Source organism: Miscanthus floridulus, chromosome 14 (assembly GCF_019320115.1).
Source record: "Miscanthus floridulus cultivar M001 chromosome 14, ASM1932011v1, whole genome shotgun sequence".
Classification (NCBI taxonomy): Eukaryota; Viridiplantae; Streptophyta; class Magnoliopsida; order Poales; family Poaceae; genus Miscanthus; species Miscanthus floridulus.
The window spans coordinates 11088919-11113661 of NC_089593.1; the positions used below are offsets into that span (position 1 = coordinate 11088919).

General features: G+C 45.9%; 1 protein-coding gene and 1 long non-coding RNA gene across 3 annotated transcripts; both read left to right on the plus strand.

The window, feature by feature from the left end:
* Positions 1-2093: 2093 nt before the first annotated feature.
* LOC136504157 (uncharacterized) lies at positions 2094-20182 on the plus strand. Of its 2 annotated transcripts, none has more exons than XM_066499022.1 (4): positions 2094-2376; positions 18703-18949; positions 19737-19922; positions 20014-20182. In XM_066499022.1, exons 1-4 carry the CDS (start codon positions 2351-2353, stop codon positions 20107-20109), a joined length of 555 nt encoding a protein of 184 aa, XP_066355119.1. In that variant the 5' UTR covers positions 2094-2350; the 3' UTR covers positions 20110-20182. The 2 variants fall into 2 exon arrangements, with proteins under 2 accessions (XP_066355119.1, XP_066355120.1); XM_066499023.1 differs by having other exon boundaries at positions 19746-19922.
* Positions 20183-20804: 622 nt separating this feature from the next.
* Positions 20805-22891, plus strand: LOC136504852 (uncharacterized). Its single transcript, XR_010771002.1, has 3 exons — positions 20805-20942; positions 21334-21407; positions 22768-22891. It is a non-coding gene; the product is annotated as an uncharacterized lncRNA (long non-coding RNA).
* Positions 22892-24743: the final 1852 nt, after the last annotated feature.

A 24743-nucleotide genomic window follows, 5' to 3' on the forward strand; every position in this document is an offset into this window, starting at 1 on the left:
AGGAAAGACACTGTTGTGTGAATGCCAAAGTTAGAAAAGAGGGCTGCTAGCGATGGATTTGTGTTCAGTAGACGTAGAGGGGACCACCTTCACGTGGACACAAAAGTTAGGTCAGGGATGATCATGATAGGATTGTGTGATACGAACTTAAGAAGTTAACGTCATTTGGAGAGGAGGGTCCACTAACCGCTTTTGTAGATACAAGGGATTGCATCTATGGACTTAGAAGGAAGACACTGTTGCATGAATGCCAAAATTAGAAAAGCGAGGACTGCCAACGATATATTTGTGCTCAGTGGGTGTAGATGGGACCACATTCATGTGAATGCCAAAGTTGGGTTAGGAGTACTCATGACGGGATTATGTGTTACAAATTTAGAGGGAAGCCATCATCATGAAAAAAAAAGAGGGCCTGCTAGGGGTTTCTATGGATACAGGGGATTGTATCTATGGGCTTAGAGGGAAGACAACACGTGTGAATGTCAAAGTTAGAAACAAGGCATTGCTAGGTATAGATTTGTGTTCAGTTGGCGTAGAGGGGCCCATATTCCTGACCAAGGTATTATTCTTCTATGGTATTTCAGAACTCAGACATCTGCAGTAGTGAGACTTCGTTTTATTTAGACCAAAGACCTTTTGGACCAGCTTTTACTAAAAGCTTAGCAGACATCTACTTGAAGAACATTTCTTATATAGTTGTGTCTAAAACTATTTTACAATTTAATTTGTGTCAAGAAACTTTAATGTGTGGATTTTTTTTGTTTTATATATGTATAGGACACACGCCCACGCGCACACGGATGGCCAAATATGTGTGTCCTGTACACTACTAAAAAGCACGGGCCGCACACACACCCATGTATGGGCCAGGCCGTGCTTTTCAGTGCTGTGCCTGGGTCGGCCCGAGGCCAACAGTGCCCATGGCAGGCATTTGATGACGAGAAGCAACCATTCCTTCACAAGGTAATATTTGGTTGCTACATAATCTTCTGTGGTATTTCAGAACTCAGACATCTGCAGTAGTGAGACTTAGGGCCCATTTGGTAGAGCTCCGGCTGCAGCCAAAACAACTTTAGTTGTGGCTTCACCTATGGAGCAGATTCACGTGAGGAGCTGAATCTGTTTTTTAGGCCGTTTGACAAAACAACTTCTCCTTAGGATGAAAAGGGATGAAATGTCCATAATACCCTTTTTTTCTTTTTTTTTCTCTCCTTTTATTTCATTTTATTTATTCTTTTTCTCACTATCTTATCTCTACCTTATCACCCCGCACACAGATAGGCCTCGCATAGGTCGTTGCTCCCCTGTTCCTCTTCCCCGTGCGTCGGCTTCGTCGCGCCTCCCCGTGTTGAGGCCACGGCTCCTGGCGCCTCCCGAGCAGCGCGCATCGCCCTAGCCCTGCCCCCGCATCTTGCCGCCCGCGCGCCCCACAACCTCTACGGCTGCGCGCCTCACCAGCACCGCCGCCTCGCGCTGCCCGGGCGGGTCCCCGCTCCCGGTTCCAGCGGATCTAGCGCCGGTGTCCAGCAGACGAACCGCCAAACTCTTTGGATCAGGCAAGCACTTTCCATTTTAACGCATGATATTTCTTATTGTTCCCCACCCCCTGCCAAAAAAATCTCCCTCTCAGTGAGTCCAGTTGTTGGTGTGTTCCCTCATGTAAATAGTAGAACCCCATCATGTTCATTGGGATACTGGTGAGACTGGTATTTACCAAGATAGATTTGCCTCCATAAGATAGGTGATCACACTGCCAGGTTTGAAAGTCCACTCGCCACTTTATTGACTGGTCCAATTTGGATGGTGCCAACGTGATGTGATGCTGTTTCACTTTGGATGGTGCCAACGTGATTTGTATACGTATCAAATATATGGAATTTTGAATCCAAAGTGCATAGACATATAGAAAATTTAAAATTATTATGAAATTTTGAAACATGTAAGAAACGATCATAAGTGCAATGTACACACACGTGCGAACACACACATATTTAGCTCAACTGGTGTGGTGCTTCTCACTTGCTGAAAATCAATAGTTAGGTAAAGCGAAGATGGGGGAGGAGTGCAATTTGTTTTTACCAAAGGGACATGAAATACTTGATGGGCATGTGCGCCAACCGTGATACCATGGACAGCTACTGGAAAGCAACAGGCAAGGACAAAGGTGTTTCTCAATTCATTAGATAGATGCTGCTTCTGGAGGTGGTGGAACTGGGGAAGAAAACACCGGTATTCTACATATGGGGATGAAGAAAGCACGGGTATTCTAGTATGGGCAGGTCCCCAAGGGGATCCAAGACCAACTGGGTGATGCACGAATTCCGACTCGAGAGAAAATGCAAACACAACAATGCCAGCCATCGCTTCAATGTCAAGGTACGATGCTCGATCTGCTTGAAGAACATTTCTTTATATAGTTGTGTCAAAAACTATTTTACAATTTAACTTGTGTTGATAAACTTTAATGTGTGGAATATTTTTTGTTTTATATGTGTATAGGGGACACGCGCGCACACACAAATGGCCAGATGTGTGTGTCCTGTACACCGCTAAAAAGCACGGGCCGCACACACACACATGTATGGGCCAGGCCATGCTTTTTAGTGCCATGCCCGGGTCGGCCCGAGGCCCATAGTGAAACGACTTAATTTTCGCGAAGGGAAATCCACAAAGTCGAAATGTAATATGACCGTTGTAGATCATAGTACCTAAATTCCAGTCGAATACCACATCCATACAACGATAATATCAGAGTACATAAAGTGCGGAATTACATAAATTATTACATCGCCGCATCGGCGGAATCAAAAGTAGCATTCATTCAGAACAGCTTGAAGATAAGATCGCCGAACTCGAGCGTAGGAACGAACCCCTCAACCGTCAAGCTCCTCAGAGCTATACTCCTTAGCAGAACCTGTGTGCCAAAGTTTATCAGTACGATTTGTACTGGACACTCCCACCCTATGAGCTATGCTTTGTGGAATTTGGATGCAAGTTGGATATAATCAAAAGGAACCTATAAGGCTGGGGTTTCCTATGTATTAGCATATCAAGCATATAATAGTATAGTCAAGTTTTAACACCATTCCCACACATATTTCACCCCATTTATGTTCAGAGCCAGGTTTCGATCCAGGGATCGATATACCACCATCTCCATATCATCACCATGCCATCGCTCAGTCGACAGGCCAACTCCCTCTCGGCACTGTCTCATGGGTCGTAGCCCCTGGCTACGACCGACACTCTCTCACGGGGGAAGAAGAGAAAGACACATCTCACTATCTAGTTTAAGCGAAACCCAAGAAAGGTCCATAGCCGACAAGTCGGCACATGTATCGATCGATCAACCATACACTCTGCAGAGGTTTTACATAACCACAAGATCTACCTTCTTCGCTGACCATCGTCAACTGGGCTGATTCCGGCCGCTTGCTAGCCTAGGATAATGTCACTCTACCATTCAGCCCTGGTACACCCCAAGCCTAGTCTGGGGTGGCTGAAACTGTGAGTCATGAGCCGAGTCCACAAGGTCTCCATGAAGTCTCGGAAGGGTGTGGGGAAATCCTCCGCGCCTCGTACCTCCTTGCACTGTCCGCTATCAACCTAGCAGTAGTGGCAATACCCTACGAAGTAGTCTAGCCGTCCCGCACCATATAGGGTGAGTGGTACGTAAGGCTTCCCGATGAATCTGAGTACTAGTAAGTCCTTAGGGATGATCAAGCCAGAATGTCTTCATCAGGGTTTTCATTTACCGTGCCACCACAGCACCTCCACCCTAGGCTCCTCCCATCACAGGTTCACACCCAGGACCACCTCATATACTATTTACCCACCACAGGTATCCATTCCAGGGGTGCCTAGGTAGCACCTCACGACGAGACTTGCCCCAGGCTCGTCGTATACTCTAACTTGGTCGACACAACTCTTACCCTCCACACACCCAAGTCACACACGCAGCACTCTCCTCAAAGTCTAGATAACTCCAGTTTCCACTACGCATCATTATAGTATATATAAGCGTAGTTGAAATAATAAGCAGTGAATTAAAGCAGCGAGCGTGTGACTAGCCTAACAGCAGGGTGAGCAGGGGTAAGGTTGCGTCAAGGTAAAGGCCATCAAGTAAGCATACTACCATGTCCTATCATAGTGTGAATATAACAATGAAGTAAAGCAATAGCAGCTCTATATTAGCCATGCGTAATAGGTGCTACGAGATTGGGTGGGATGTGGCACCTTCAATGTAGTCGTCTCCGTACTCCTCATGGTACTCTCGGTCCTCGTCTGTCTGGTTCTCCTCCGAGTCTGCAAACGATCGTATTATAGTCACGTTAGCGACGTCTATAGAATAACACAAAAAGCAATGAAAATTCAAAAGAACCAAATGCACTCAAACATGGGTTCATTGCGTAGAGCTCGATTTTAGATGAATTTTGGTCCTAGTCTTGTATTTTTCTGAGTTCGTATGAATTAGTTATGAATTTCTGAAGTTTCAATCATTTCTGAAAATGGGAAAAGGCTGAATTAATCCTGGGCTAACACGTGTCACACTTTGACTGGTCCATGTGGCATGCTGACGCCAGCATGACGTCAGCATGGCGTCATCATCTCGGTTCCGAGCTGACAGGTGGGGTCCCGCTGACGTCAGCTTGACGTCAGCATGACATCATCAACGTCATCAGTTCCGACAGGTGGGACGGGGGGCTCTTGGGTCACTGACATGTGGGTTTGGTCAAAGTCAACGTTGACCAGTCAATGGTCAATACAGGCCGGGCCTCGACTAGGACGATTGGGCCGGATTCGGGTCGGGCTTGGCCCACTTACTCCTTCCCAGGGTTCGGTTCACGTGCACGACGTGGTCGTGGTCGGAGCTCGGTGGAGCTGCTCGGGACGTGGTCGGCGTGATTGTGGTCGGAGCTCGGCGAAGCTGCTCGGGACATGGTCGACGTGGATGAAGAGAATTCCCATCAGGTTCGCCGAAAGATCAGCACGCACAGTGCACGGTCGTGTGGCCGGCGAGGGAAAATCCCCTTCTCTTCCTCGACGGAGCTCCCGCCGGTGGTGAGGTCACCGACGAGCCCCCGCAACGGCGCTAGCATCTGATTAGGGTAGGCAATAGCTTCCCCATGCCCTAGCGACTATGATGGTGGGGTCGGGGCGACGGCTAGGGCTTACTAGGGCTCTGGCCACGGTGAACGGCGGCGTGGGTTCGTCAGCGTGCATGGACAGGGCTACAGTGGCAGCAAGAGCCCAGTTGGAGGAGCGTGTGAGCTCCACGGTGCTTCTACGACCACGGTGGGCGTGTTGAAGGAGCTCCTGGTGCTCCTAGTGGCTCCGGCCATGGTGGTGGGGGCAAAACAGAGGCGGTGGCGCTCCGACGAGGTGCAGTGCGGCAACGCAGGGCTCCGGTGGGCTTCTTCCTTAGCTAAGGTGAGCGCGGTGTGTCTCTCGTCATGGTAGAGCCAGTCGAGGTGTCAACGTCGCCTATACCACAACATAGAAGACACGGTGGTCTCGCCCTGGTTGTGCTCTCGGCCATGGTGAGCATGTCCGTGCATGTGCGCTCCTGCTCCGATGTACAACGTCATGGTTGGGGTCCTCCTTTTGGCTGATGGCAGCGCGCACGGCGCGTCCTGGGTCTCGACAAGCGTGGCCATGGCGGTCTCCCTAGCTAACCAGTTGGGCTAGGCCGGAGCTCGAAGCTTCAGCAAGGTTTCGATCATGGCGGTGCATATTCCATTTGGCTAGGGAGGTGGTCTCGGCAAGATGGCTCACCGCGGGGAGCTCGATGGCGATGGTGGTGGTGCGGTGTCGACGATGTAGTAGAGCCGAGCCAGGACAGAGGTACTCGCCGTCTTCCACACCGGCGGCTCCTCCCTTCTTGCTCCGGCAGCGGTGTCCTTCTCCGCGCCTCTCCTTCTCCCCTTTGCTTCTCCCTCCTCCCTCTCTCTTGGCTTGACGCTATGTGGTGCTGTGCCACCAGCGGCGGCGGTGAATGGGCTGAGGGTTAGGGCTCACAGACATTGGCTTTTATAACCAAGCTCTAAGGGCTCCAATGGCGGACGATGATCGGGCGGTGGTGATACGTGCGGCGCATCCAACGGCCCACGTGCAGTAGCATAAGCGCGGCGCAAGGGGCGAACAGGGTCATGCTTCTTGCGTGACCCCCTGGCCCACGCCTGCCATGTTGGTCGGCTCCCGATCGTGCGGTGGAGGGAGCGTGGGGAAGATGACGGCGCTGTAGCTGGGTGGCTGACAGAGGGGGCCCATTTGTTAGCTTGTCCTGATGCGGCGGTGTGCGGTGCATGACGGCTGACGGGCGGGTCCGGCTCGTCAGCGGCTTGTGCGCGCGCGGGCGGTAGGGTGCTACTGGGTCAGCTTCATGGGCCGCGCACGCGAGTGGGAGGGCAGGCGGGCTCGGCCGGGCTGGCTCGCAAGGCTGAGCAGGCCTGGGCTGCTGCTGCTCCCTCTTCTTTCCTTTCTCTTTTTCTTTTTCTTTTTCTATTTTGTTTTCCTTTCTCTTTTATTTGTTGCCAATTTGGTTAGGGTTTGATTTATTTAGTTTCATGTACAGGTGTGCACCTTGATTAAGGGTGGAGCTTAGGGCTGGTTGGTGGGGCCCACATACTTAGGTGGTACTTAGGTGATTAATTTATTGCATAATAAATTAATTATAAGTGGTCACTTTTATTTGCACAACAAAAGATCAATAAAAGGCAACTCACTTGTTTAGAATTAAAATGCATGCAAGAATGTATGTGTTAGGGATTTTAAACACACACATATACAACAAGTGACATGCTATGCTTATGAGTTTGTTTCGTTGGATTACGACTAATGCAACACTTAGGGTTAGCTCCTACAAATGTCACTCATTATCACATGGGGTTTTGAAGAAAAAATTTTGTAGTTGGGATTTTTGGTATGTGGATTTTTGGGTTGTTACAGTCCTACCCCCTTAACAGAATCTCATCCCTGAGATTAAAGCGGAATGTACCCTTCGAAGAGGTAAGGATATTATAGCCGGAGGTCAGACTCTTTTTCCCATGTTGCTTCTCTCTTAGTGTGATTGCTCCATTGGACCTTGCACATAGGAATAGTTTTGCTTCGGGTTTCCTTGGTGTCTCTTCCCAGAATTCGGATAGGATGTTCTTTATACTCAAGAGTATCTTGAATGTCAAGTGTAACAGTCAGGATTACTTCATCGGGCACTCTCAAACACTTGTGTAGCTATGAGACATGGAATACGGGATGTATACCCGCCAATTTCTTAGGTAGCTCAAGTTTGTAGGCGAGCTTTCCAATCCTCTTGCAAATCTTGTATGGGCCAACAAATCTAGGGGCAAGCTTTCCTTTCACATGGAATTTGATAGTTCCACATAGCGGGGATACCTTGAGATAGACGAAGTCTCCCACATTGAACTTAAGTTCTCTTCTTTTTTTGTCAGCATAGCTCTTGTATCGACTTTGGGCAATTCTCAAATTCTCCTTTACTTGAGCAACTCCTTCTTCGACATCTTGAATCTTAGCAGAGTCAAAGAATGATCTTTCTCCCAGTTGGGACCACATCAAAGGTGTCTTATAACGTCTGCCATACAGAGCTTCGAATGGTGACATCTTGATGCTGGCTTGGTAGCTGTTATTGTAAGAGAACTCTGCTTAGGGTAGGCATTTCTCCCAATCAGAGCCATAATTCAGTACACTAGCGCGAAGCATGTCTTCTAAGATCTGATTTACTTGTTCAGTCTATCCATCTGTCTGTGGGTGATAAGCGGTACTAAAATCAAGTTTGGTTCCAATGGACTTGTGCAGGGCTTCCCAGAATCGGGACATAAACTGAGGACCACGATTAGATACAATACTAGAGGGAGCTCCATGCAGTCTGAGAATATGCTCAACATATAGATCTGCTAACTTTTCGGCATTAGTCTTGGTCTTAACTGGTACAAAGTGAGCAACCTTGGTCAAACCATCAACAATCACCTAAATGGAATCATTGCCTTTCTGTGAACGGGGCAATCCAACTATGAAATCCATGGATATGCTCTCCCATTTCCACTCGGGAATGTCAAGAGGCTTTAACAATCCTGTAGGCCTTTGATGTTTAGCCTTGACTCTATTATAGGTGTCACATCATGCCACATGTCCCGCAATGTCTATCTTCATACCTTTCCACCAAAAGTGTTTCTTCAAGTCTTGATACATCTTTGAACCTCTAGGGTGAATACAATACTTAGAATCATGAGCTTCTGATAGAACTTCCTCTCATAGTGCTAGATCGGAAGGGACACATATTCTGTCCTTGAACCAGATGGTTCCTTGTTCATCTTCATGGTGGTTGGTCTTGTAGCCTAGTTTCATCAGACCATGGAGATATTTGATCTCTTCATAATTTTTCTGAGCTCGACGAATGCGATCTATGAGATCATACTGTATGGGAGCTCATTCAACAAGCCATGCGGTAGCATCTCAAGTTGGAAATCATCAATCTCTTCCTTAAGCTCAGGTGGTACGGATTCAGTGATCAAAGTGTGATAGTAACTCTTGCGACTGAGAGCATCTGCGACTACATTAGCTTTTCCCGGATGATAGTGAATTTCTAGGTCATAGTCCTTGATCAATTCTAGCCATCGGTGTTGCCTCATATTCAGATCTTCCTGAGTGAAAAAGTACTTCAAGCTCTTGTGATCGGTATAGATATCACACTTGTTGCCTATCAAGTAGTGCCTCCAGATCTTCAAAGCATGCACAACTGCTGCTAACTCAAGATCATGAGTAGGGTAACAGTTCTCGTGTTCTTTCAACTATCGAGAAGCATAAGCTATCACTCTTCCACCTTGCATCAATACACAGCCAAGTCCTTGACGGGATGCATCACAATAGACCACGAAATCTTTGCTGATATCAGGCAATGCTAGCATAGGAGTTATGGTAAGCTTCAATTTCAACTCTTGAAAGCTTTGTTCGCACTCGGGCGTCCATTCAAACTCCTTAGTCTTCTTCAGAAGGTTGGTCATTGGATGGGCTATCTTGGAAAAGTTCTCGATGAACCGGTGGTAATATCCAGCTAATCCTAAGAAACTTCTGACTTCGGTCATGTTATGAGGTTGATCCCATTCTTTCACAGCTTCAATCTTAACTGGGTCAACTACAACACCTTCAGCTAATAGTACATGACCTAGGAAGGCAACTTTCTGTAGCCAAAACTCGCATTTGCTGAACTTTGTGTAGAGCTAATGTTGGGCTAATTTCTCAAGCACAGTTCTCAGATGATGTTCATGTTCTTCGGCGGTGGGTGAATAAACAAGGATGTCATCAATGAATACTACCACAAACTTATCCAGATCATCCATAAAACCTTATTCATCATGTTCATGAAGTAGGCAGGAGCATTTGTGAGTCCAAAGGACACCAAGTGAACTCAAACTGCCCATACCTAGTCACAAAAGCTATCTTCGGGATGTCACTCTCTTGAATCTTCATCTGATGATAGCCAGATCTAAGATCAATCTTGGAGAAATACTTGGCACCTCTGAGCTGGTCAAGCAGATCATCAATTCTTGGCAGAGGGGTACTTGTTCTTGATGGTGACTGCATTCAAGTTCTAGTAATCAATGCACATTCTCATTGAGCCATCCTTCTTCTTAACAAACAGAACAGGGGATCCCTAGGGTGAAGCACTGGGTCTGATATATCCCTTCGAGATGAGCTCATCAAGCTATTTCTTGAGCTCAGCTAGTTCATCAACTGACATGCGATAGGGTCTCTTGGCAATGGGTCCTGTTCCCTGACAAAAGATCAATGATGAACTCTACATCACGGTCTGGTGGCATACCCGGTAATTCTTCAGGGAATACATCGGGATAGTCTCTGACCACAGGCACATCATGAACTGTCTTCTCCTCTTTTGTGATTCTGAACTGGCTTTAAGGGCACATAGGATAGAAGTGGACTTTCCGGACTGAGGTTCACACCTAATAACTTGTCCTGATGGGTGGGTCACTTGGACATATCTAGGTGAACATGATATGATACCTCGGTGAATGGTTAGCCAATCCATACCTAAGATGACATCTAGGCTCGTGGAAGGTAACAGGGTTAGGTCGGCTTCAAAGATAAGACCCTCAATGGTAAGACTCACTCCCTTACAGATGTGGGTGCACTTTAGGTCTCCTAAAGGTGAGCTAGTGATGATAGGCTTTCCACGTGGGGTTATAGGTAGGTCATGTTCTCATGCAAATTTGGATGATATGTAAGAACAAGTTCCTCTAGATTCAAATAGAACTGATGTAGTATTGCCATTAACTAAAAACATACCGTATACAATGTCAGGGGCAACCTGTGCTTCCTTGGCGTCTAGATGGTTGAGACATCCATGAGTAGCAGATCCCTTGAACTGATACTTCTGAGCTCCTGAGTTCTGAGGGCACTCAGCGGCTTTGTGACCCGGTTGGCCACAAGCGAAATAGGTGAAAGGCGCATCGCCTGTAGGGGTTGGCGCGGGTGCCTTCTAGTTTCCAGTGCTTGGTGCAGAGCGGTTCTGTGCTAGGCGTTAATTTGCTGAGCGGGGACGGTTGGAATGGTCCTGAGTGTTGCGGTCCTAAGCATAATAGGTCCTGGGTGTAATGATCCTGAGCAGGGTGGGAGTATTTGGTGGTGTAGCCTCCACCACCCCTACTCGATCCAGGGTTGTCATCCCTGTTGTGGCGAGAGCGTTCCTTGGATGGTGCATCTCTGTGGAACCTCTTGCGATCACGGCCACGGAAGGACTCCTCAGGCTTCCGCTTCCTCTCCCTATACTCCTCTCCAGCTTCAGCACGGTCCTTCTTGATCTGGATGCAGCGATCCACCAGAGCATGCAGCGTGCTACTCTCAATACCGCCAAACTTCAACTTGATGTGCAGGTTAAGTCCCTTGTGGTAATAGTATAGCTTCTCCTTCTCAGAGTTCACAACATAAGGAAGGTGCATAGCATAGAAGGTTGGTGAAGCGAGTGGTGTACTCAGTCACCCTGTCCTTTCCCATCTAGATGTTGCAGAACTCCTCGGCTTTGGCCTCTATGATACCCTTGGGAATGTGATACTCAGTGAATGCTTCGGTGAACTCATCCCACAAGATGTTGGTAGGGTCCTCATGGGAATCACTAAAACTATCCCACCAGGCGCATGCTGCACCTGTGAGCTGGTGTGTGGCAGCTCCAACACACTCATCATCGGTGAAGGTGGTGAGGTCGAGCTTCTTTTCCACCTCCTTGAGCCAGTCATCGGCTACAAGTGAGTCAGGGTTGGTGCCATCATAGGTGGGTGGCCTCAGCTTCAGAAATCCCTCCACCTTCCTTTGGAAGTCATTCTGCTGACCTCCCTAGTGATGGTTTGCTCCGTCTACAAGAGCTGCAAGAAGCTAGGTCTGTTGCGCCATCACCTCTGCTAGGTTCGGTGGTGGTGGTGGCGAAATGTTCTCCTCAGGCGGCAGGGTATTCTCCGGGTTGAAGGGTATCCCTCCACATCCATAGCCATGGGCACGGCCATGGTTGTTGCCACCACGCCCTCTGTTTGGTTCGATTGGTTCGGGGGTGGGCGTACGTCCATGGTCCATTAGGCGAGCAGATTGGCGGTTCAGCATCTGCAACACGGATCATAGGAATTTTAGTGTTTGTGCCATAAGTGCTTATAATTCAGTATGATTACATGATTTTGACGATTTAAAGAAAAACATTTATACTATCCAACACTCATTACAAAGAAGCAATAAGATCCATAAGATGCAATAAGATCCAAAACATTCATTACATGGGTTTTATTACATAGCATCATCTCCAGTAGCTACACTTGAAGACTCGCGAGAATCAGTACTACGCATAGTGTCTCATATTACATCTCATAAGGGGTACATCATGGGGTACAACTTATGGAAGCCACTGACATGACTCATGACCATGCAGGGTCATCTACTCTAACTCGTACACCGCAGCTGGGATACGACTGTTCTCGATCTCGATCTCCTCGTCAGACTTGTGAAGTTAGGGACACGTACTTCAAGGCCTCAGCGAGCTCCTCAGTAGGCTTGGCTCTAGGTAGGGTAGGGCAGGCGTCTAGGTTGAGGCGAGTCAGGGCTAACTCAAACTCCTCTATCCTAGGCTTCATCTTGCTACGAATCTCCTTGGGTAGCTGATCCCATATACCCTTCATCTCCCTGAGGCGCTTCTTGTCAGACTTCTGCCAAGCCTACCAAGTCCTCTCACACTTGTCCTGTAGGTACTCGTTCTGCCTAAGTGCCTCGATCAGGTGACCCTGGTTGCGAACGGACTTCTTCTAAACTCCTCTAGCTCCTGAGTCATGGTCTTGTTCTGAGATTGGATTTTCAGCATATCAATCCCCTTGGACCACTCTCTGTCTCCTCTGCAGTTGAACTCGGCCTTCTTGTCATCCAACTCTCTCTACAACTCCAAGACCTTGCTATCGAGGTAGCAGTTCCTATTGCCTAGGTCAGCGGCTTTATCTTATAGGTCAGCGACCTTGGCTCTGTGGACTTCTTCACGATGGTTGAGCTTGTCCTATAGCTTAGCAACTGTCTCAAGCAGACTAGCTCGCTCCTGTGCTCCCTATGAGTCTCGCTCTTGGTACTCCCATAGAAGGGCCTAGTCCTGACGTCTCCTCTGCTCAAGCTTGGGTCATGTACCTATCCTGCTCTAGTAGGTGGATAGCCGAGATACGAAGGCATCTATCCTCCTCGGCAAAGATAACTCTACCGGCTATGAAACTCTACTCACTAGGGGTAAGGCTGAGGTCGAGGGCCTAGGGGAAGTAGATGGAACTCTGTCATCTTCAGGTGCTTCGTAGTGGTCCCTCATCACTCTATGAAGTGCCTTATGTGAGACAGCTCGCAGTCCCTCCTCAACTGTGTCCTCTATAGTCACTCGGTGAAAGCTGGGATAGAAGGTAAGGTAGTGCTAGCTAGGGAACTCGACTGAGGTGACAACCGAGTCCTTCGATTCCTCCTTCCTGAGCTGACTTCCGAGTGCAGGTGACCTTGACAAGCTCGTCAGGGACTCCTAATGTGACGAGAACTCGACAGAGGGTCTGTGCAAAACCCCCTAAGCTCACGTAGGTCGAAGGTAAGCTTGGCGTGGTCCAGAGGTAGCGGTCCTAGAGGCGGCCATTCGACGTTTCGTTGCCATCTGCATGTTTTAAGGAAACAGGTGTTAGCAGGTCAATAATAGATAAGCCTTGCATAAAAGTAAATGCAGGGTCGGTATATAACCGAAAGAAGGGTTGTTCACGTCCTATTCTATCATCCATTTCTGAGGGTTTCATCCTAGGGTCAAGTATGGCTCTGATACCAACTAAAACGACCTAATTTCCGCGAAGGGAAATCCACAGAGTCGAAGTGTAATATGACCGTTGTAGATCATATTACCCAAATTCCAGTCGAATACCACATCCATACAACGATAATATCAGAGTACATAAAGTGCGGAATTACATAAATTATTACATCGCCGCATCGGCGGAATCAAAAGTAGCATTCATCCAGAACAGCTTGAGATAAGATCGCCAAACTCGAGCGTAGGAACGAACCCCTCAACCGTCAAACTCCTCAGAGCTATACTCCTCAGCAGAACCTGTGTGCCAAAGTTTATCAGTACGATTTGTACTGGCCACTCCCACCCTATGAGCATTGCTTTGTGGAAATTGGATGCAAGTTGGATATAATCAAAAGGAACCTATAAGGCTGGGGTTTCCTATGTATTAGCATATCAAGTATATAATAGTATAGTCAAGTTTTAACACCATTCCCACACACATTCCACCCCATTTCCGTCAGAGCCAGGTTTTCGATCCTAGGGATTGATATACCACCATCTCCATATCATCACCATACCATCGCTCAGTCGATAGGCCAACTCCCTCTCGGCACTGTCTCATGGCCCGTAGCCCCTGGCTATGACCGACACTCTCTCACGGGGGAAGAAGAGAAGGACTCATCTCACTATCTAGTTTAAGCGAAACCCTAGGAAAGGTCCATAGCCGACAAGTCGGCATATGTATCGATCGATCAACCATACACTCTGCAGAGGTTTTACATAACCACAAGATCTGCCTTCTTCACTGACCATCGTCAACTGGGCTGATTCGGCCGCTTGCTAGCCTAGGATAATGCCACTCTACCATTCAGCCCTGGTACACCCCAAGCCTAGTCTAGGGTGGCTGAAACTGTGAGTCATGAGCCGAGTCCACAAGGTCTCCATGAAGTCTCGGAAGGGTGTGGGGGAAATCCTCCGTGCCCCGTACCTCCTCGCACTGTCCGCTATCAACCTAGCAGTAGTGGCAATATCCTACCAAGTAGTCCGGCCGTCCCGCACCATATAGGGCGAGTGGTACGTAAGGCTTCCCTAGTGAATCTGAGTACTAGTAAGTCCTTAGGGATGACCAAGCCAGAATGTCTTCATCAGGGTTTCCATTTACCGTGCCACCACAGCACCTCCACCCCGGGCTCCTCCCATCATAGGTTCACACCCAGGACCACCTCATATACCATTTACCCACCATAGGTATCCATTCCAGGGGTGCCCAGGTAGCACCTCACGGCAAGACTTGCCCCAGGCTCGTCGTATACTCCAACTTGGTCGACACAACCCTACCCTCCACACACCCAAGTCACACACGCAGCACTCTCCCCATAAGTCCAGATAACTCCAGTTTCCACTACACATCATTATAGTATATATAAGCGTAGTAGAAATAATAAGCAGTGAATATAAGCAGTGAGCGTGTGACTAGCCTAACAGCAGGGTGAGCAGGGGTAAGGTTGCGTCAAGGTAAAGGCCATCAAGTAAGCATACTACCATGCAAGTCCTATCATAGTGTGATTATAACAATGAAGTAAAGCAATAGCAGCTCTATATTAGCCATGCGTAATAGGTGCTACGAGATTGGGTGGGATGTGGCACCTTCAGTGTAGTCGTCTCCGTACTCCTCATGGTACTCTCGGTCCTCGTCTGTCTAGTTCTCCTCCGAGTCTGCAAACGATCGCATTATAGTCGCGTTAGCGATGTCTATAGAATAACACAAAAAGCAATGAAAATTCAAAAGAGCCAAATGCACTCAAACATGGGTTCATTGCGTAGAGCTCTAATTTTAGATGAATTTTGGTCCTGGTCTTGTATTTTTCTGAGTTCGTATGAATTAGTTATGAATTTCTGAAGTTTCAATCATTTGAAAATGGGAAAAGGCTGAATTAATCCTGGGCTAACACGTGTCACACTTTGACTGGTTCATGTGGCATGCTGACACTAGCATGACATCAGCATGGCATCATCATCTCAGTTCCAAGCTAACAGGTGGGGTCCCGCTGACGTCAGCATGACGTCATCAACGTCATCAGTTCCGACAGGTGGGACCAAGGGCTCTTGGGTCACTGACATGTGGGTTCGGTCAAAGTCAACATTGACCGGTCAATGGTCAATACAGGCCAGGCCTTGACTAGGTTGATTGGGCCGGATTCGGGCCGGGCTTGGCCCACTTACTCCTTCCTAGGGTTTGGTTCACGTGCACGACGTGGTCGTGGTCGGAGCTCGATGGAGCTGCTCAGGACGTGGTCGATGTGATCGTGGATAGAGCTCGGCGGAGCTGCTCGGGACGTGGTCAACGTGGATGAAGAGAATTCCCATCAGGTTTGCCGAAAGATCAGCACGCACAGTGGCCGACGAGGGAAAAAATCCCCTTCTCTTTGCCGACGGAGCTCCCACCGGCGGTGAGGTCATCGTCGAGCCCCCGCGGCGGCGCTAGCGTCTGATTAGGGTAGGCAATAGCTTCCCCATGCCCAGGTGACTACGATGGTGGGGTTGGGGCGATGGCTAGGGCTTACTAGGGCTCTAGCCACGGTGAATGGCGGCGTGGGTTCGTCGGCGTGCATGGACAGGGCTGCAGTGGTAGCGAGAGCCCAGTTGGAGGAGCGTGTGAGCTCCACGGTGCTTCTACAGCCACGTTGGGCGTGTTGAAGGAGCTCCTGGTGCTCCCAGTGGCTCCGGCCATGGTGGTGGGGGCAAAACAGAGGCGGTGGCGCTCCGACGAGGTGTGGTGTGACAACGCAGGGCTCCAGTGGGCTTCTTCCTCGGCTAAGGTGAGCGCGGTGTGTCTCTCATCATGGCGGAGCCAGTCGGGGTGTCAACATCGCCTTTACCGCAACGTTGAAGATGCGGTGGTCTTGCCCTAGTTTTGCTCTCGGCCATGGTGACCATGTCCGTGCATGTGCGCTCCTGCTCCGATGTACAATGTCATGGCTGGGGTCTTCCTTTTGGCTGATGGCAGCGTGCACGGCGCATCCTAGGTCTCGGCAAGCGTGGCCATGGCGGTCTCCCTAGCTAACCAGTTGGGCTATGCCGGAGCTTGAAGCTTCAGCAAGGTTTCGATCATGGCAGTGCACGTTCCATTTGGCTAGGGAGGTGGTCTCGGCAAGATGGCTCACCGCGGGGAGCTCGATGGCGATGGATGGTGGTGCAGTGTCGACGGTGTAGTAGAGCCGAGCTGGGATAGAGGTACTCGCTGTCTTCCGCATCGGCGGCTCCTCCCTTCTTGCTCTGGCAGCGGCGTCCTTCTCCGCGCCTCTCCTTCTCCCCTTTGCTTCTCCCTCCTCCCTCTCTCTCGGCTTGACGCTGTGTGGTGCTGTGCCACCAGCGGCGGCGGCGAACGGGCTAAGGGTTAGGGCTCACGGACGTTGGTTTTTATAGCCGAGCTCCAAGGGCTCTAATGGTGGACGGCGATCGGGCGATGGTCATGCGTGCGGCGCATCCGATGGCCCACGTGCTGTAGCGTAAGCGTGGCGCTAGGGGGGAACAGGGTCATGCTTCTTGCGTGACCCCTGGCCCACGCCTACCATGCTGGTCGGCTCCCGGTCGCGCGGTGGAGGGAGCGTGGGGAAGACGACGGCGTTGTAGCTGGGCGGCTGACAGAGGGGGCCCGTTTGTCAGCTTGTCCTGATGCGGCGGTGTGCGGTGCGTGACGGCTGATGGGCGGGTCCGGCTCGTCAGCGGCTTGTGCGCGCGCGGGCGGTAGGGTGCTGCTGGGCCGGCTTCGTGGGTCGCGCGCACATGGGAGGGCAGGCGGGCTCGGCCGGGCTAGCTCGCAAGGCTGAGTAGGCCTGGGCTGCTGCTGCTCCCTCTTCTTTCCTTTCTCTTTTTCTTATTCTTTTTCTATTTTGTTTTCCTTTCTCTTTTATTTGTTGCCAATTTGGTTAGGGTTTGATTTATTTAGTTTCATGTACAGGTGTGCACCTTGATTAAGGGTGGAGCTTAGGGCTGGTTGGTGGGGCCCACATACTTAGGTGGTACTTAGGTGATTAATTTATTGCATAATAAATTAATTATAAGTGGTCACTTTTATTTGCACAACAAAAGATCAATAAAAGGCAACTCACTTGTTTAGAATTAAAATGCATGCAAGAATGTATGTGTTAGGGATTTTAAACACACACATATACAACAAGTGACATGCTATGCTTATGAGTTTGTTTAGTTGGATTACGACTAATGCAACACTTAGGGTTAGCTCCTACAAATGTCACTCATCATCACATGGGGTTTTGAAGAAAAAAATTTTGTAGTTGGGATTTTTGGTATGTGGATTTTTGGGTTGTTACACATAGTGCCCGTGCCAGGCACGACATAGTGAGAACCGTGCCTGGGCCGCCACACCGGCCCGTAGTGCTGGCCCGGGCATGGCACAGCCTATAATATAAGGCTGGCACGGGGGCGTCACGTCTCCCAGCCTCGCTAGCTGTTGATCCCCCTCACCTCCTGCTCCTCGATATCAACTGTTGGTGTGCTCGTTGGGAGATAGGCGTATATAACGCTACCACTCCCCGCTCCCTCCTCGGCATGGAACGTTAATTCATTTGATCTTTGCCTCTCTCGCGAGCTCTCTTCTTCTCGTCCTCCAGTGGCTGGGTGGTGTTCCTCGCCCCCATTGGCCGACACGGGCTCAGGCACAATGTTGTTGTTGAAATCAAAATGGAGATTTCCTTCCCTATTTCTTTCCGGTCATCTTTACATCATAATTTCTCTTCTAATAGAGTACACGTAACGTGATGCTGTTTTAATTTGGATTTATATGTATGTATGTATGTATGTATGTATGTATGTATGTATGTATGTATGTATGTATGTATGTATGTATGTATGTATGTATGTATGTATGTATGTATGTATGTATGTATGTATGTATGTATGTATGTATGTATGTATGTATGTATGTATGTATGTATGTATCAAATATATGGAATTTCAAAATCCAAAGTGCATAGGCATATAGAAAATTTAAAATTATTATGAAATTTTGAAACATGTAAGAAACGATCATAAGTGCATTGTACACACACATACGCGCGCGCTTCTGGAGATGTAATATGGCACTCGCTGTAAAATTGAACACTTCAGTGGGAATCTACATGGTAGCTAGACTCCATAGATGGCACCTATATAATACCGGATCTATGTTCCTCCTTTTTTCATGTTGATGGTCGGTGGACCCAATTTGTGATCTATATACCTTGTGTGCTTTAAGTAGTAAATGGCCAAATTGGTTATTTATTTCCTCTATCTGTTCATATGTCAAATTTAATTAGAATTTTATATTTTTCCTATGTAAGTTTGCATCTACATATTGCATTAGCAGTTGTTTCTTGTATTCCTTAACACTTATGCAGCACTTTCACAATGGTGGATTTTTCACCGCAAGAGGGCCAGAAGGGTTGTAGACACATGGAAAAGCAGTTCAGTAGTGCAACAGAGGATAAGAAAATATTATTCCTATTTCTATCAAATGATATCTTGCAAAACAGTAAGCGCAAGGGAGGAGATTATGTGCATGAGTTCTGGAGGGTTTTACCCAGATCGTTGAAACATGTCTACGAAAATGGGGGAGAAGAAGGAATGAAACTGGTGGCGAGACTAGTAAGTATTATCTTGTTTCACTATGACGAGATTAATTCTTCATAGTGCAGCAGCTCCTAGAGTTGTTCTAGAGCCTTGTCCAAGAATGCAGGAGGATCTAAATGTGTTAGTACAATTAAAGTACTATAGTACCATTGAATCAAAGTCCAATTTAGTTTAATTGTAGCAAACTATTGGAGTATATATAATGGTCATGGTCATGTGCATGGTGCATTCGATTTTGGTAAGGTGAGCATAGCTTCACAGACATCAAAGTGATCATGGTCATGTGCATGGTGCATTTTGATGTCTATTGAAGCTATGATCATGGTCATGTGCATGGTGCATTCAATTTTGGTATATATAATTGTATGAACAGAAAATGTGAGCTTAAACTAACTAGAGCAGAATCAATTAGTAAATCAATTAGCCTTTTTAGTTTGTAGCCTAATTTCCTCCATTTCCACTAGCATTGGGTTTAATGAATATGTTGTTTTCTTAAACACTGTCTTGCTTGGGAAGTTGCTACTCATCTGCCAGAAGCAGCGATTCAGGTTTTTTTCCACTGGTGTTTTTGATGTTATAAATGTTTGGGTCATTCAATTTTAATCATAGTTTGCATGGACTTTCATTAATACTGTGTAAAGAAATTTTCTGCAAATTAAAATCTGCTAGGATAATGTGCACCAATAGGACATGATACTTTATTGAAACTAGATTAAATACTAGATAACTGATGGCTAATTTGATGTGCTTCATTTTTTGCTAGAAATCCCGAAGAAAAAGATTGTTTCTAACTTATCTGTAGGAATTACAGATAGGAATTTGGGATGAACGCAATGTTTTTGGAACCCGTATTGAAAATATGAAAGACATCATTTTTGGTGACAACCCTGCTATGTTCGATAACAAGGGGAATAAGAATAATTCAAATCCTAGCTCTAACCCCTTAAATTCGAAAGTTGCAAGGAAAGATTCCAGTACAATACTAAAAGTGAGTTGCTTGTTATCCTTGTAACTCTCCTTTTTGGGTGGAAACATAAGAATTGGACATGAGAGTATTAACTTGTTGAATTCTTCTATAGAAACTGACTATTGGTGGTATGCCTGAAAAGATTGTGACTGCATACCAATCTGTGCTTGATCAACATTTCGGTGAAGGCAACTTTCAACAAATGTAAATGTACTTCCCACTCAAAAAAGTTAAGAGTATATTAGTGTTTTGGCGAAGATAAACAAAGATAGAGATGATGCTAGAGCCAAAGGTAAGGATTTATCTTTCTCACTAGTTATTAACATTGTGAATATATCTGCTGATGAAGAAAGTTTGACACCATTCTTATTTGTTCTATATTTTTTTGGCTTGTAGGTTTTTTTCATAAGGTGATCAACCTACATCATCATTGATTTTTGACCTTCGAGAATAGGAAACAACCCTGAAGCAGTGCACTGTACAACTTGAATGTGTTGATGTGGTGAGGATATCCCTAATGAATCAATTAAAAGTAACTCTCATCGAACAGGTCTTTTGAGCTAGCACACATTTCATTATCTTGCTAATGTTCCATCTCGGATACATATGCCTCATCCTTTTCAAAAATGTCTTTCTTGTTTCTATAACTGGTGTCGAAGCCAGAAGTTCTCTGCAGTTAGTTGGCTTTTCATCTATTGTTGTTCCTTGCAAAATCATGTCCTATGCCATTCTATTTTATTGTGTGTTCATTCTTAATGCTCAATTAAATTGGGTTATTAGGTCACAAAGAAATGCTACATGTTTTGGGATTGATAAGTATTCTTCTTATGATGCTTATCTTTCTTGTAGAAGACTTTTTGTAATCTACTTTGAAGCTCTAGGTTCCATTCTTTATCTTTGTCTGTTGTGGGGGCCATTCTACACATAAGTGGATTGTTTCCTCTATGATCTATGGCAGCACACATGGACAGATGCATAATGAAGGCCTAAGATGACTCGAGTGCTTATACCCTCTAGCATAGTTTTCCTTTATGATGAAAGGTAGGCCAAATATGTTTTTTTTCGTATGCGTGTGTTGCACATTCATGCCAACTTGTGCGCCTAAAAGTTCAGGAGGGTCTTTTGAGGTGTGGTTACATTTATGTTCATGCTGACATTTTTTTATTCTTTCAAAATAATATACCAACCCTCACTGTAGGAGAAATATAATGTCTAGTATCCTAATAACCTAAAAGTATCTTCATTATTTTGTATATGTTGTCAAGCTGTGTTAGGTGTTCTAGTTTCTTTTTGGCATAGAGAATAGTTGTTAACCCATTCATGTAGATCAAGGTCCACGACTAGCCATTGCATTATGGCACTTCTGCAATAGATCTAATTTTCCCTCTTGCATCTTCTCCCATCAATATTGTTTTCCAACATTTATGTGCAGGAACATCTACTATAACCATGCTTTCCAATCTATGCTTGATCAACATTTTGATGAAGACACAACTTTGAACAAATGTAAGAGTATTGTTGCTCTTTGGTTATTAACATTGTGGATATCTTTTGATGAAGATAGGTTGACACCATTCTAATCTATTCTGCTAGCAATCTTAGATTCTACTAGCCAACAACTGAACAAAATAGACCCTGTCCAATGAAGACTACTATAGGGTTGGGGTATTGCAATACTATTTCTCAATCTATAACCTCCTAGAGCAGAATGGAATGGGAATAAGTGAAAGATAAGTAATCGCTCTTGGCTGGAACGGTGCATTTGATCATGCTGTTGGTAGGTGGTCTTCTGAAGAAGGTAAATGCAAAAAAATCCTTTAAATGCCATGACAAATGTTCACTTGATTCGTTTCATAGGTTTACGTCACCAAATAAACATAGAAGAACCCAACGATCTATTCAAATTCATAGTAATATGTTTCAAGAAAATCTTTAAAAGAACTTATTAATCAGAGTAGTGTGAAAATTGCAATCATTATTACCACAACATTAAGAACCACCTAGTCCACACCCCATACAAGAAAATAGATAACTGAGCTTAGACTCTACTAGCCAGTCTACTACTGAACCAACGACCGGAGGTCATTCCCTCCATGCCTAAAGATAAAGCACAACATCTAAACAACCATCCACATGAGCATCCCTAGGGGCGGGAGCTCTAGCATGCTGGTTTCCCCTTCACTTGCTCTAGGTGTGCTTCTCATCGCTACAGAAGCAGATAAGGTAGGGCTGCTTGTAGTTGCAGTACCTCTGGCACCATTTGCAGCCACCGAGCACCAGCACCAAGCTTTCATCTCAAGAAATGTCTGATGATACACATGAGCTAGATGATGATGAGTCATTGTCGTTGCAACTATTAACCTCTATCCTCCCTGTGGGTAGTGCCAGGCATAGTAGCAGGTCCAACTGTGTGCTCCTCACACTACTGCCACCAGAGACGCACTTCTGCTAGAATGGTGCATTTGACCATGATGTTGGTAGGTGGTCTTTTGAAGAGGGTAAATGCAAAAAATCCTTTAAATGCCATGACAAATGTTTGTTGGATTGGATTGATAGGATGGCATCACCAAATAAATGCAGCAGAACCCAAAGATCTCTTCAAATTCATAGTAATATGTTTCAAACAAACCTTGAAAAGAACTTATTAATTAGAGAATCTTGGCAACTATAATCATTACTTCCACAACATTATGAACCACCTAGTTCACACCCCATACAAGAACATAAAAAGCCGGCAACATATAGGAAACTAAGCTTTGACTCTACCAGCCCACTACTAAACCAAATAGACGCACTTCTGCTATAGATCTAATTTCCCCTCGTGCATCTGCTCCCATCAATATTGTTTTCTCACATTCGTGTGCAGGGACATCTACTATCACCACATTTTTCAAATTTGTGCTTGATCAACATTTTGATGAAGACATAGCTCTGAACAAATGTAGGAGTATTGTTAGTGTTCTCGAGAAGATAAGCAGAGATATAAAAGATGCTTGTACCAATGTAAGGATTTATCTTGCTCAATAGTCATTAACATTGTGGATATCTGATGAAGATAGTTAGACACCATTCTTATCTATTCTGCTTTTTTGGACTGCATGTTTTTTGTAGGGTGATCAACCTACATCATCATTGATTTCTGACATTCAAGAATAGGAAACCAACTTGAAAGTGTAGATGTGGTGAGGATACCCAAGATGAATCAATTAAAAGATGCTCATTGAGCATGCCTTGAGCTAGCACAATGTTCATTATCTTCCAAATGTTTTGTCTCGTTACATATGCCTCATGCATTTCAAAACTATCTTTCTTGTTTCTTTAACAGGAGTCAATGTCAGATATTCTGCTCTAGCATGTTTGTTTCCCCTTCACTTGCTCTAGTTGTGCTTCTCGTTGTTGCAGAAGCTGATAAGATAGGGATAATTGTAGTTCATGTAGGTGGGGAACTTCTTGCTCACCTGGCAGTACCTCCAGTATCATTTGCAGTCACCGAGCACCAGCACCACGCTTTCATCCAATGAAATGGCTGATGATACACATGACCTAGATGACAACAATTCATTGTCTTTGGCACTATGAACCTCTACCCTCCCTATGGGTAGTGCTAGGTGTAGCCGCAGGTCCAACTGTGTGCTCCTCACACGTACCACTACCACCAAAGACGCACTTCTGCTAGAATGGTGCATTTGACCATGATGTTGGTTGGTTGTCTTTTGAAGAAGGTAAATGCAAAAAAATCCTTTAAATGCCATGGCAAATGTTTGTTGGATTAGTTTGATAGGTTGGCATCACCAAATAAATGTAGAAGAACCCAAGGATCTGTTCAAATTCATAGTAATATGTTTCTAACAAACCTCAAAAAAACTTATTGTAATCATTACTACCACAACATTAAGAACCTCCTAGTCCACACCCCATACAAGAACATAAAAAGCCTGCAGCTTATATGAAACTAAGCTTTGAATCTACTAGCCCACTACTAACCAAATAGGCAAACTTCTCTGCTATAGATCTAATTTCCATTCAAGCATTTACTCCCATCAATATTGTTTTCCCACATTCATGTGCAGGGACATTTACTATCACCACAATTTTCCCATTTGTGCTTGATCCACATTTTGATTAAGACAAAGCTCTAAACAAATGTAGTACTATTAGTGTTCTGGGGAAGATAAGGAAAGATATAGAAAATGCTGGTACCAAAGGTAAGGATTTATCCTGCTCACTCATTATTAACATTATGGATATCTAATGAAGATAGTTTGACACCATTCTTATCAATTCTGCTTTTGTTGGGTTGCATGGTTTTCTCTAAGTTGATTAGCCTACATCATCATTGATTTATGACATTCAAGAATAGAAAACAACCTTGAAGCAGTGCATTGTACAACTTGAAAGTGTAGATGTGGTGAGGATACCCTGGATGAATCAATTAAAAGAAGCTCTCTTTGAGCAGGTAATGAGCTAGCACCCTTTTCATTATCTTCTAAATGTTTTATCTCATTACATATGCCTCATCCTTTTTCAAAACTGCTTTTCTAGTTTCTACAACAGGATTCATTGTTTGATGTTCTGCTCTAGAATGTTGGTTTCTCCTTCACTTGCTCTAGCTCTGCTTCTCATCATTGCAGAAGCCGATAATGCAGGGCCAGTTGCAGTTGATGCAAGTGGGGAACTCCTTCTTCCTTACCATGTAGTACCTCCAACATCATTTGCAGCCACCGAGCACTAGCACCAAGCTTTCATCCAATGAAATGTCTTATGATACACATGGGCTAGATGATGACAAGTCATTGTTGTTGCCACTATCAACCTCTACCTTCCCTATGGGTAGTGCCAGGC

Bases quoted from the DNA above. Each gene is read 5' to 3' on its own strand.
- LOC136504157 (XM_066499022.1), top strand. From the start codon at position 2,351: ATGCCAGCCATCGCTTCAATGTCAAG. The intron at 2,377-18,702 runs GTACGATGCTCG...ACACTTATGCAG, and splicing joins GCCATCGCTTCAATGTCAAG to CACTTTCACAATGGTGGATT. The intron at 18,950-19,736 runs GTAAGTATTATC...ACTTATCTGTAG, and splicing joins TGAAACTGGTGGCGAGACTA to GAATTACAGATAGGAATTTG.